The 13,733-nt window shown below is 38.8% G+C and overlaps 2 protein-coding genes and 1 long non-coding RNA gene across 3 annotated transcripts in view; all 3 read right to left on the reverse strand.

The window, feature by feature from the left end:
- Positions 1-6: 6 nt before the first annotated feature.
- On the reverse strand, positions 7-2,592 carry LOC113746625 (uncharacterized). The gene is made up of 3 exons (XR_003462999.1): positions 2,375-2,592; positions 429-587; positions 7-278 (listed from the first exon to the last, which is right to left on the reverse strand). It is a non-coding gene; the product is annotated as an uncharacterized LOC113746625 (long non-coding RNA).
- Positions 2,593-7,240: 4,648 nt separating this feature from the next.
- Positions 7,241-10,368, reverse strand: thumpd1 (THUMP domain containing 1). Its single transcript, XM_010733610.3, has 5 exons — positions 9,867-10,368; positions 9,014-9,191; positions 8,830-8,915; positions 8,481-8,643; positions 7,241-8,395 (listed from the first exon to the last, which is right to left on the reverse strand). The coding sequence occupies exons 1-5, from the start codon at positions 10,071-10,073 to the stop codon at positions 8,064-8,066; spliced, it is 966 nt and encodes a 321-aa protein (XP_010731912.2). The 5' UTR covers positions 10,074-10,368; the 3' UTR covers positions 7,241-8,063.
- A 1,377-nt stretch (positions 10,369-11,745) lies between these two features.
- The window catches only part of eri2 (ERI1 exoribonuclease family member 2), a 4,989-nt gene continuing 3,001 nt past the window's right edge, over positions 11,746-13,733 (reverse strand). Inside the window, exon 9 of the mRNA XM_027282401.1 lies at positions 11,746-13,438. Within this exon, the coding sequence (XP_027138202.1) occupies positions 11,783-13,438 (1,656 nt within the window). The 3' untranslated portion in view covers positions 11,746-11,782. The remainder of the gene's footprint in view (positions 13,439-13,733) is intronic.

Raw genomic sequence — 13,733 nt, forward strand, 5'->3', positions numbered from 1 at the left:
ATTTGAAAGGAGTGTAAATATGGAGCAGAAAGAGTGCTGTAACCCCCCCCCCCCGCTCCCCGCATCCACTGTTCTCCTCTCCCTGCAGATGGGTGGTTTATTAGGCCACTAGAAAACTAAACACACACCCACACCACCCAACTCTCAGACGGGTGTATCCCGAGGCCCCCTGCTGTGCCTCCAGCGTTTGATGATGTGTTTAGCGGATTCATGCATCCCAAAGCTTGTTCCCCATTCTCCACCATTTTTTCATCCTCCTTATCCATCTCGCCAAGCTTCTGCGGCAAACACAAATGTCCTTCAGTCAACTTTGTTTCCAAATGACAGTTAATTCCTTCTCAAACTGATCTGGTAACACTCCTCTCCTTGCGTCGACACCCCTCCTTCCTCCCATTTTGACTCTCATCCCCATGCTCTTTCTCTCTTACCTCTTACAGCTGGTGGGTACCATTTCCAATCCTGTTAAAGTTGTATGTCCTGTTGAGGAGCCCTTCTGTCTCTCTGTCATCTGCCTTAAAATCACGCATACATGTTTCACTGTCGCAGTCTCAATCCTCCGCGGCAGCTGTTATCCAATCCAATGAGATCTTTCCCCCAAAACATTAAAAAAAGAGCGAAGAGAAGATAATGAGTACCAACATTCGTGTATCAGCAAACAGAATAACGACAGTGTTTACAATTATCATTTGACATGCATTTAATCTAAATAGTAGTTATATCCGAGCTACAAAGTTGAGAAAAAAAGGGATTAAAGCTGTCAGGCTGGCTGATAAACTATATAAAACATTCATTTATAACTTTCAAAGCTAAACCACAACACTAGTTTACCTATTTCTTCACCTAGTTTTCACTTGATTTGACATTTTGACATACATTTCATTTAAACAGCAGTTATCCTGTATCTGTATCTACAAAGGCAGAGCAGTAACTACAGAAATACTGAACTGTTGAGAAAAAATGGTTTCAAGTTGTCAGGTTGGCTGATAAACTGTGTAACACGTATGACTTTTAAGGCTGAATATTTAACCCCAAGTTAACCAGAACAAACTAAAAACTGAATTCACATGAATGAGAGCTAAAGGATGCCAGCTGCTAACCTAGTCCGGTTATCTTTCAGCAAAACTAGTATAGCTATTTATTTTCTTTCATGATGACTAACATATATCTACTTTCTGTAATAAAATGTGGATATAGTCAAACCCTCTCTCTATTATACTGTATGTATTTGCTAATAGCTAGTAAGCTAACGTAAACGAGCAGTGTTATACCGTGTTATTAAAATGGAATATTTTCTGTTTTCAAAACAGTTTCTGATGTGTTACTTCACCATAACCTCTCCTTGCTAATATAAAAGTGATTGGTACATTTGAAGGTCACAAAAACATTATTATTTCCAGGTCATTATACAAATTACTAATTATATTTGTGCATATAAAGACCCCTAAATACATACATATGAACCTATGACCACATTTTGTAAACATTTCCAACAATGTCACCATAAATTTAACATTATAAACTTTATAAAGGTTGAAGTTATTGTCTAGTTTTTTGTTTTAGATTACATTAGATTGTACAGGTATACCTAATAAATTATTTACTGAGTGTATGTTGCCTCCGGAAATTTCTAAACATCAATATTGACCCTGATTACATCTTAAGAGTCTTCATACATCTGTGATAGACTGGGGGTAAATTCAGTCTAATTAGTGAAATAGGTCTTTGATCCAGTTCCTCTTAGCACTGATCATTAAAAAGAAAGCAGAGTAATTAAAGCTTTTCAGAGTCACACAGCTGATCCTGGTTGTCCCTCCTTTCTATGGTGTCCCGTTCTTGTTTTCATTCACATCTTCACCGTGCACACTGCCCTGCTGCCTCTCCGCCCCCACGTCCCCTCTCCTGTCTAACTCATTGTCAAGGTTCTTGTTAGCATTATGCTAAAATGCGTCTCTCTGCAGCAAAAGCCACCCTGTGATATGGAAAGCGCCCTCTGCAAGGATTATACCACTCATGAGAATAAGTGAGTAAATGCAAGTGTGGAAAAGGGAAAATAACTGCTCCAGAATTTGTTCTTTGCTCATGCTTTCTCCTCCATCTCGTGATCCCCCTTTCTTCAGCTCGATAAACTGTCTCTCAGTTTCCCTAAAACCGAGCCTCCTTCCTCTACGTCTACGTCACATAAACAGTGATTTACATTCAAACAGCAACTTCATCCCAGGTATTAAGAAAACTAATTTCACAACATTAATGGCACACTTAAAAAAACATTTCCACCATAAATTACTTCCCATAATCCTAATGAACTAAATCCGTCTGCTGATTGCTCCTTTCTGGGGGGGACAAATAGGAATCAATACGAGCACTCTTGGCCTACCTGTAGGATTGTTGGGGTAACAGCTCAATGCACCAGGCTGACAGGCTGTAGAGGGTTGATAAGCATTTCTCATTACTGAACCCCATTCACATAACTGGCTGCCACACACATATAACACATACACGCAGACGAATGTCCTCCAAACCGTATTCCCATCACTGCAACAATAGATATAAATAAATAAAGAAATCATTGGCTTGTATATCTATTGACTATGCATGTGTGTGACAAAAGAGAAAGTATCTGGAAAGCTCCAAACTGACACCTAGGGATGGACAAAATAACAAGACAAGCCTCAGCATACAATAGCTCTGCAGTAAATACCAGTTTGACAAAGCTCATAATCGCTTTTTTTTTTTTGTAGCTACCAGACGATTGGGGCTCAACTCAGAGGTCATTTTTCAGCCCATACTTTCTTATCAAACAAACAACACATTCAGTGTCCATCAGTCAGTGTTGGATTACTTTGGATACATTTTTGTGGAAACAGCCACAACCCAATGCTGTCTCTGTTACCGTATACGGTATACTCGGTCCATTTTACCCTTCGCAGTGTTGTATACATTTGAATTACGTAAATAAATACAGATACACAAATATCTCAGCTTTAAGATGTCTGACAATCCTGCATATGGCAAAAATTATTGGAATATTTGGACTAGAGAAGCTTCACACTGTTCGCAATAAACTTGGCTCTTTAGAGTACAAAAGTCCGTTCACACTGTCGATTATGGAATATAAAATGCAGTGTACTGTGAGTACCCGTAAGAGTGTAAGAGTGTGGAACGCCGGATACTTCTCGCTCTCAATGGTAACCATTTTGGCTACGCAGCGAAAAGGGAGGGATGAACGGCATGTGAAATTGCGACCTGCTCAAGTTGAAGTGGTTGTGGTGAATACCACAATATACAAAGGTAAGTTGTACATATGTTTTATTTTTATATTTTGGTGGTCAAGTGTTGGTGCTAATACTCAACCCGGGTTGAATTTGGCAAACAAGAAGAAAAAGCGGTGAAATGTTCCGATGATCATTTTCAAGAATTGCACAACAGATGTACTCGAAGACAAGCCTACCACGCTGAAATCAGCGCACTACCCTAGTAAGTACATGGTGTATGCAGTGTACTACAAATGACAATATACAAATTGAGAGACAGCACAAGCGTCACTTTGTCTCACGTCAGTTACACAATCTCATTGGCTTAGAGAAAGTGGACCTTGAGTTTTGTCAAGTGCTTTTATGCTTTAGAACAAATATGAGTCAGTCACAAAAACTTTTTTTCTGTCAGTTAATTGTAAGAATGAGTTGAGTGCAAAAGGTCAAAGTGAAGGAGGTAAATGTAGTAATTCAGGAGTTGTGATAGTGTCCTCGAATCTGCCCACACAGCCATTTTTCTCATTTAATTAGTTTCAGTTTTCGTTTGTCATGTGCGGGTTAACAGGGTCAACATCACAGTGTCAGCTCAGCATTAAGAGCACTAGTTGTGTAACAACACTAAGAAAAAATAAGCTAAAGAAGTAAAAATGCAATAAAACATAAATGATTAAATAATATAAAACATAACAAGATAGAATATGAAAAATAAGTGATCTATACAACTGTACAAGTGTGCCAAGGTTGTGTCAGTTCAATACAAGTATTGGAAAAGTATCACTGTATCACTCACGCTTACCTTATTTAATCCGCATCTTTATTCTGCTCTTTGCTTCAATATGCTTCTTGTTTGCTCTCATTTAATGTGAGCCTGTGACTTTTGCTGAACAGTAAGTGGCTGTGTGTAACACGACAGTATCTTTCGGTTGTGTGCTAACATTAGTTTATATCGGCCACCACAAGCTACTGGTCATACCAGACCAAATGGCTTTAGTAGGAGTGCACTGAAATGAGCAAGGTTGCGTTTATTAGGTTATTAATTGAACTTTTCACTTGGAAGAGGAAGGATGTGCTATGTCCTCCTTTTAAAAAGACACACAGTTGTGCTTTAGCACTGTGCCATTATTGGACCTGTAAACCGAAATCACCATTTTTATCAATTTGATTTCACTGCATCATCGTGATGTGAGAGTGACAAGCTGCCAAACCGATATGCAATTAAAGGGAAAAAAAAAACATTTTGTCAATCAGATTCTTACTATGACTCATGGGCCCTTCATAAATATACTTTTTTTGCCATGTTGCACCAGTTTTGGTTATTTAACTTGACAAACGTGTGATGTTGTGTCTTGCTGGATTGCAGTGGGCGTGGCTCTGTTAGAGAAAGGGGACGTCACAGACCTCCATGCACCAATCACAATTTAGCAACATTTGAATCAAAACGTGTCGATAGTTGTCGGGCTGTTTTCTGAGATTGTCTGGCCACTGTCAATTAAATTTAATAAAACCATAACAACACTGCTGCTACAGAAGCAGATTGGCCGAATATTTGAGTGTTAGTAGTTGTATATGTAGTCATAACTATGTACGGTTATATGTTTTCAGGGGCTTTAATGGTTATTTTAACCATTAGTGAAAGTAGAGCTGGAGTCCTTGAAAAGATCAACAATTCGAGCCTCGACATGTTCATTTGGTACTGTGAGAGAGAAAGGCTACAGTTGTGAGGGGGTGGAGGCCATTGTTCGGGTAAAGTGAGACAAATGAGACCCTGGAGAGCACTACTTAGCCACTCATAAAGGTCAGATATGGAGCCACACCAATGGATGCTAATCCTGACCCCAGGGACCGTGTGCACATGCGCCTGTGGATGCAATTGTTTCACAGGACTGTGACATTTAAACCTGAATAAGCGCACAATCCTGGGTGGCAGAACAGTCTGTACGTGTCTGTGTGCCTATTTGGCTGGACTTCAGGTCCCACTGAGGTTTAATTAGACACGGCCTTGGGGGTAATTAAAACATCAGAGGATAATTTCTCATGTAAACAACACCAAGTGGTTAGTACTGTAAATATTCACTTGATTTTGATTATTCCTGGTTAAATATTTAAAACTGTTTTTCTGCTTTTTTTATGAACAAAACTTACATTTGTTATTTGTTTTCTTAAAAATCATTCAGCAAATATAAAAAAATACCTTTGCATCTGTAGGAAACTGTGTTTTTATTATGTTCTGTCTTAAGACGTAAGGATTTCACCTGCCAGCAGAGATATCATTAAAATGCTGCCACTGTGATATCATTACGAAGCATCACTGTACGTTAGCCATTATGTAGGCTAGTCACACAGCCTAATTGGCATTGTACTAATAACACGCTGGCAAGCTGAAAACATCCAATCCTTTCCCCTTGTGTTGGAGCTATAAGCCTGTCAGCAGGTCACACTGATTGGGGCACCTGAGAGTCAGTGGAAATGCAATTTGTGAGTTTTAGCTGAATATAGTGGAGATAACGACTGGCGGGTCACAACAACAGTTCAGCCCAAGTGTAATGAGCAGAGAGAAATTCACAATTCTGTTAATACTTGTGTGTTTTGTGTACGTGACAGAGAACTGTATACGTTCTTACTATGATTAATGCCTTCACTGAATGTTTATACTGCACCATTTTTGCTCTAGATGACATTTTTCTTAAGTTTCCTCTTAATTTTAGATATTTGGTTTTAATGTGTCTACTTAAAAAAAATCTATAAACAAAGTCAAGTTCTCCTGGTACTATCTTTAAAAGACAAACCATAAAACTGTTCATGACCTTTGTAGGAAGGCTCTGTGGATGGAGAGACCCGGGATAAGTCTACAGAAATATGAGCACATATTCTGGTTTAAAATGAAAAGCCATAAAACTATCAAACCTCATAGATACAAGACATGTCCAAGCACTGAAAACAAAAAAACATAAAGCAGCTTACACATGTTAGTTGGTTGGTCCACAAGTCAGATCCAGACTAAAATATCTCAGCAAGTACTGGATAGATTGAAAAAAAATTTTATACAGACATTTATGATCCCCAGAGGATGAATCCTGCAGACTTTGACTGACTTTTCCTGTAGTGGCAGCATGAGGCTGACGTTTGTGTCTTTGGGTGAAATATCCCAATATCTACCGGATGTATTGTCTTGAATTTATTATAGAAAAATTCATGATCCTCGGAGGACGAACCCACCTGACTTTCTATCATTTTCACTTGTCCAACACTTTGGTTTATGACCATATAATATAAAAATGTAAAGTATCATGAGTGTCCGTTTTTTCACGAGCTGAAGTTAACAATCTCAGACCTCTTCTATGCACACAATTTTATTAAAATCTGTGTTAGTCAGCACTTTTTCTTTGCTAAGATAATACATAATATATCAGCATGCTGTTAAAAGAGCATGAGTACGACAAACGTGTGCCTCGGACAGGTCAGAATAAATGGACAGTCTAAAAGGCACAATTTTTGTTGCATTTATATTTTTTTGTTGAATGCAAACATTTAACAACAATATGTATATTGTTCTTAATAGATGGTTACTTGTTTACATGTTGTTTTTGTTTGTGTGTATACTGGAGTATTGTAACAAAAAATAATTTCCCCCTGGGATTATTAAAGTATTTATGATTCTGAACATGTTAGTGTGTGAGAGATCCTGAAAGTTTCTTGTGTTCACAAAAAAAAATTGACCAACAGTGAAATATGACAAAATATTACAAATTTTATTGAAGCATTTTATCACTCAAAAAAAACAAAAAACTCAACCAACTCACCCAAGACCAATGCAGTTTTTTGGCATCATAAGTTGTGGAGGTTAATTTTGCTGTCAGATACACATACGAGTCACCATCTGTAAAATTATGGTGCAGGTTATGTTTTTAAACCGATAAAAGACTAAACTGTTAACAGCTACAAACAGCTGCAAGACATTTTGAAAAATTATTTCCTAATCTGATGTTTAAAAAAAAAATTATAATTCATACCAGAAGGTGCTGTAACAAAGACAGCTCAAAGATTTTGATAAATGATTCATCTAGAAGCATAATCACAGTACACCTGTCACACAGATGTCCATGTCTCGACAAAATTAAGGGATGAACTCCATCTTGTGGTGCAAAGAAAAACTGCCGGTTCAATGACGGTGGGTGTCACACACAACACAATGTCAAACAGGACATTTCATTACATGATGCCAGACGTTAGGACCACAGACACCCTACAGGTGTGAACATGCAGGATTTGTACTCATTATGTTTATGTAGTTTTGACCCTTCTTTGTTTTCTTCTACCTCCTCCCTTTTGTGTCGATCATTAAGCACATAATGCACCATAAAATGAGTAAAGGATATGTGGCAAAAACAGTCAATCACACGGGTAGCTTTAATTCAGGGACTGCTTTAGGAAATAACAGTTACAAAAAATGTCACACACCAGTTAACCTAAAAAAAAAAAACCCTCCCTTTTCTTTGGAGTAAATGTCAAAAATAAAATGACACTGAACTTAAAAATCAAACTCGGCATTAAAAAAGTGTCAGCTTACGAACGGTGACGTATAGTTAATTGAAAATCACTGATATTTAAAATGGACAAAGTTATAACCAATGAACAATGGATCTTTATGAATATAAATTATATTTGGATTCTGTTTGACTCTTGCTAACCTCGCTTCGAGTCATGTTATCGGTCATAAAAACTTAAAAACAAAAGCACTACGATACAAAGCAACTTCAGATGACGTTTTTAAAAACAGATTTTGAATCTGACAGTTTCTCTAAATATGAGATCTTACTCGCCGTCACCTTCGCCCTTATCAACCTCATTGTTGTCCTGTGGCACGTTTTTGTCACCGTCTTCTTCGCCTTTCTTCTCTTCTTTGTTCGTCTCCTCTGCGTCCTGTTTCTCCTTCTCCTCAGCTGTGTTCGACTCTGTTTTTGCTGCAGTCACATCAGGCTTTGGTATGTCCTCCTTTACCACTTCCTGGACATTGTACTTTCTGTACAGTGTATAGTCTTTTACCACACTGATGCAACACACGGCCTTGATGACCTCCACAATGACTGTCAGTTCTGGGTTCGTCAAATCAACCTTATTCTTCGGATTTAGCTTCCCGACAAGACCTGGAATGATCAGAAATCAAAAAGGACAAAATGACAAAACGATCAGGTCATATCACCAACAAAAACACCTCGAGTCCAACGCTACCTGCAATTGATTTGATGATTTCGTCCCGCTTGTTGTGGCTGCTGTTGCGCGCCTTGAAGGCGATCTGGTAGGTAGCACAGTTTGGAGTTTTGAACCAAGGCTCCAGGAAAGTGGTCAGGTACTTCACCATGTCATCCTGGAAAGCCTTGCATGTCCCAGTTACCTGGTTAAAATGAAAACAAGGATAAGACGCCGCAGAAAAGAACACAGAACGGTATAATTATTTTAGTCTTGATATATTTTTTAACAATAATTTTGATTGCTATGGCAGGAATTAAACAACTGTACCTCAAAAAAACAAAATTAACTGGTTTAAACTTTAGTTATCTGAAAACTTTAAGCTTCTCACTGGTAGCATTCGAAGGATCACGCGTGACTTCTTCTTCTTGGTGCTGTGGAGATCAGACAGGATGTGATGAACCAGCTTGTCAGATTCTATGAGAGAAAAAAAACACAAAAAAAAATCAAATTGTGTGCACAATAATTCAAAAAGACAAAAATACGTCACGTCAATGAAGTAAAAAAGGACTTACCCAGATTTTGAGTTTTGATGAAGATCACGTTGTTCGCTCCGCTGTCCAAAGCCTGGAAACGCCTCTCCTGTTTCGCTCCAGATGCTTGCAGCTGTGCCACTTCCTTCTTCAGCGCGACATCGACATCTTCCTCATCGGCCTCCTCTTCGTCACTGCTGCTTCCATTGTTATCCTGCAACTGTGATGACGAAAGCGGCAATTTATTAATACCATGTTAGGTCACTATCAGTTTGAGTGTAATGCCGGGGTCGGACTTATAAGATATGTTTGTCCCTTTGTATGTGCATGGCATTATTTCAGGCCTATATGAGTAAAGCCTCTTGTTTTGACACTAAACCCCATCCCTGATGGCTGTGACATGTATAGGTGAGCTTAGTAACACATGAAGTGACGTATCGCTCCTGATGACCAGTTTGCACCTTGCATCTGTTATCTGTGTATGAATGTGTGTGGATGAGTGAAAGCATTTTATATTATGAGTTAATTAAGCATAAATCAATCGACTGTCGCCATTGTTCTACCTGAACACACCTGCCACAATCAGACAAAAAAACAAAAAACTCTTTAAAATATATCACCTTTTTTAAAATTTATTTAAAGATTGAGTGACAGTTCATGGATTATCCAAACTGTGTGTGATAATTAACTTTTTGTCAGATGATCAATAGTTTCAGCAGTTCAAACACTAAAAAACACAAAGTAGTGGATTTAAGTCAGGGATGTGCACACTGTAAATGTGGTTATGAATCAAATTAAACATGCTCACACATGCACTTTATTGATCTAAACTGTGACAGGCTGTCAGCTGACTGACCTGCACATGTGTGAAAGTGAACATTAAAGTGTGTGTCACCTTCTCGGGCCCGTACAGCTTGTCTGCGTACTCATTGAGCAGATTGAAGGCCTCCGCCGTGCACTTCCTCTCGTTCATGTTGCATGTGATGAGGATCCCCTGCATGCCCACCTCCAGCTCCCGGGAGCCTTTCCACCGCTTGTTGTGGTGTCCGCCTCCGTACCGCTTCTTGCCCCGTTTCCTGGAGTCGTTTGTCACGGCCGACATGTTTGCAGACGAGTCGGAAAGCTCTTTATATTCAAGCCGAGCAGCGGCGGGTTAGCTCCGTGTTTCGGTCACTCCGTTACTCCCCTCTCTGAGCGTGTGCAGACGTGAGAGCTACGATGTGAAAGCCATGTGAAGTTTACAGAGGGATGCCTGTAGTCTGTCTGTGTTAACGTGAAAGTGAAGCTGCTGCAACAAACGACGTCTCATTCACTCACAACACAGCACGTTTTCTGGTTTGTCCAGTACGGCGTGCGAGGAGGGACAAAAGTCTGCGACGTTACCGCGAAGCACTTCGCGCCTGTTGATTATTCCCAATTACTGAATTTATATATATATAGATATATATTATAAATATATATATATATATATATATAAGATATATATAATATTTTGTTTTTTTTATTTTTGCTTTCACAAAAAAATATAAATGCAACAAAAATTGTGCCTTTTAGCCTTTTAGACTGTCCATTATTCTGACCTGTCCGAGGCACACACTTTGTCGACTCATGCCTTTTATCAGCGTGCTGATATATTATTATGTATTATCTTAGCAAAGAAAAAGTGCTGACTAACACAGATTTTAATAAAATTGTGTGCATAGAAGAGGTCTGAGATTGTTAACTTCAGCTTGTGAAAAAATGGACACTCATGATACTTTACATTTTTATATTATAATTACCAAAGTGTTGGACAACAAACATTTAAGTGACACATATTCAACTACTTTATTATTTATATGGTGCTTTTTTATTTTATTTATTTTTTGACAGCTCTAATTAATTTGTTAATTTTGTAAGTTATGTCATTAAAATATCAACTAATAGATGTATCATAGGTAAGATAACAAGTAAAATTAGCCCCACCTATAAGATAAAAGATAATTAAAACAGACTCACTTGTTACAGCTCACAAAAGTAGATAAGAAAATAGTCGCACAAAAGAAATATTTAAAAAAAAATTAAAATAAAATACTAGAAACACATGTTGGATCATTTATTGTGTATGTAACAAAAATAATTAAAACAAATTAGTTTTTTTTGTGTGTTGAACATAAATAAGATGTCCTATATTTTTAAACAATACATCTGAATTCAATGCTTCCGATAGGCAAATGTATGTACCACCAGTTTTCATACCATATACCATTGCAACGATAAATGTAGTATTGCTACTTCTACTGAAGTAATTCTTCCGCCACTGATAAAAACAACCATCTGTCAAACGCAAGAGCAAAATCAAGATTTAAACATGAAACAAAATCATGACTAAAAGTCACTTTATTTCATTGAATACTTCATTTGAGTACATTTTCAAAATAGTATATTTACTACATAATTCATAGAAGTTCATTATCGGTGTTCATAATTGGTTGATTTTTCAGTTTTTCAATAAAATCCATGTCATTTACATCACATGAATTCATTTCATTATTTGTCATTATTCATTCATGCTTGTTACAACTTTGATTTGCTGCATGTAGGTGAGAAAAGCAGATCTCCCCTCTGGTTGAGGGTATGGCAGCAACAGAATAAAGACTGTGCCCGTCTTCGAGCTTATCTATTCAGATTTTACCTTTTTTTTTGTCTTACCAAATATAAAAAGTTGACTAAATGCGTATTGAGGAACCGTCTTTGGTGGCAGTTGGTGCATTATCACATCAGGAAGTCTGTGATTGAGGTACAGCATACTTTTTTTTTTACTTAATAGCTCTATCTTATCATGGACTTCTGAGGTGGACGACAGCTCATAGTTGAGTTGATGTGACAGAGTGAGACAGAAGACCCAACAGCAGCAGGAGAGGCCACTGAACTCTTCATGAGAGCAGACTCCCACTTGAAGAACTCACATCCCTTCTGGATCTTCCCTCCGCTGCCGGACCGGCGCACCGGACAACAATAAAAACCTCGCCCGTGGTTTGGACCACCGTTGGATACTACCTGCCGCTTCGCACGGCGCCCACACGCACACAGTGGGGATGTGATCCTCTGTCCTTTCATTGTCACAGAAATGGAGGAACGATTGGTACATGAGGAAAATGTGTTGGTAGATAAGGAGGAGAGGACATTCTTGGAGGTGCAAAAAGAGCCACGTGAGGAGGGATCGGAGAGTTTCGCAGAGTCAGTGAAGATGGTAAAGGAAGACTTTGGTGTGTCTTTGTTGGCGTGTTGTGTGATGAACGGTTTGGACCTGAAAAATGAGGAAATAGGGGTGGAGGTCTTTTCTGGCATGGAGAGTTTGTGCCTGAACAGAAAGGGTGTGTCTGTTTTAGAGTTTTTATGGGGCTCATGCTGCTTTGATTTGGAGCCAGTAACAGTTTTAGGCACAGCAAAGTGAGTACTGGGCTCTGACATCGTCGAAGGCTTACGGATTACAATTGAGCTATTCGACATATTAACGAGGGATGCCAACTTCTTTGCGGAAAATGACATTGTTTGGTTAGGGTCAGCAAAATGAGTACTGGGCTCTGACATCGTCGAAGGCTTACTGATTACAGTTGAGCTATTCGACATATTAACGAGGGATGACAACTTCTTTGCGGAATATGACATTGTTTGGTTAGGGTCAGCAAAATGAGTACTGTGCTCTGAGGTTGTCGAAGGCTTGCTGATAATGATTGAGCTGTTAGACATGGATGGGACAAGGAGGGACGCCATCTCTTTTGCAGAAAAAGACATTGCTGACTCACTAATCATCTTCTCAGTTTCAAAGTTGTTGGCGACTCTCATTTTGTTCCCGAACGTGACCTGACACCCTGGTGAATGTGTATTATCAGGCTCCTCCTGCACGTAACATCTGCTGTCAACTTCCGATACATAAACTTCGCCTTCATCACCATCCTCCAACACCATATTGTCATACGAACTACACCTGTCCTCTGTTTCCACTAAAAGTTCTGCACCATGCTCCTCCCCCACGAGTCCGACTGCTATATCGTTTTTTGCAGGCTGGTTTGTCTTAGACTGATTTAAAAGGCAGCCCACAGTAGTAGAACACAAAACAAGGCTGTTGTTATTAATGTGCGGTGAAGCACAATTTCTCATAACCAAAGAGGAAATATTAGCAGCAGCCTCTGCGGGAACTGACCTCCTGTTGTTTCCCCACAGTGGCATAGTTGTACCGTTCAGCAGTGTCACTGGTGAGATCAGGCTTTGAGCAGATTCCTGAGCTGAACTTGAGTTCTCCTTTGGACCTAAATCCCTCATCATTACCTCTGTACACGATTTTATCTGACAAGATTTGGGAGGAATCTTGGATAATGAGGGTTTGTTTGTGGTACGTGTGTTTTCCTCTTTAGCTGTGTTGGATTTTTCTTTCTGGTTGTCTGTAGCTGTGTTTCCAAACATGGGTTTGACCATTGACGGGCTCTAAAAGAAGACGACAAGATATCATCAGTAACTTTATATTTTGAGTGACATTTTCGTATAATACTAGAATTGACGAACTAGCAAATGACAAAGTGCAAAATAAAAACCATCAAGCAGAAAAGTTTAAAAACCTGAGTAAAGAGTATAAATATCTGTGTATGATATAGCAACAGTCCAGTTGTGCAGTTAATAACATATTTGTTTATTTAGAAAATAAAACTTCATGACAAACTTAAACATTCTTCCATATAGTCATCGTAACAGGTTTTGTCTTGTGGAGACAAAAGAGGGGAGT

This window comes from Larimichthys crocea, chromosome X (genome assembly GCF_000972845.2).
Source record: "Larimichthys crocea isolate SSNF chromosome X, L_crocea_2.0, whole genome shotgun sequence".
Classification (NCBI taxonomy): domain Eukaryota; kingdom Metazoa; phylum Chordata; class Actinopteri; family Sciaenidae; genus Larimichthys; species Larimichthys crocea.

Coding starts and splice junctions, on each gene's coding strand:
- thumpd1 (XM_010733610.3), bottom strand. CDS start 10,073: ATGTCGGCCGTGACAAACGACTCCAGGAAACGGGGCAAGAAGCGGTAC. Junction 8,916..9,013: donor CATCAAAACTCAAAATCTGG/GTAAGTCCTTTT, acceptor TTTCTCTCATAG/AATCTGACAAGCTGGTTCAT. Junction 8,396..8,480: donor AATCATCAAATCAATTGCAG/GTAGCGTTGGAC, acceptor TGATCATTCCAG/GTCTTGTCGGGAAGCTAAAT.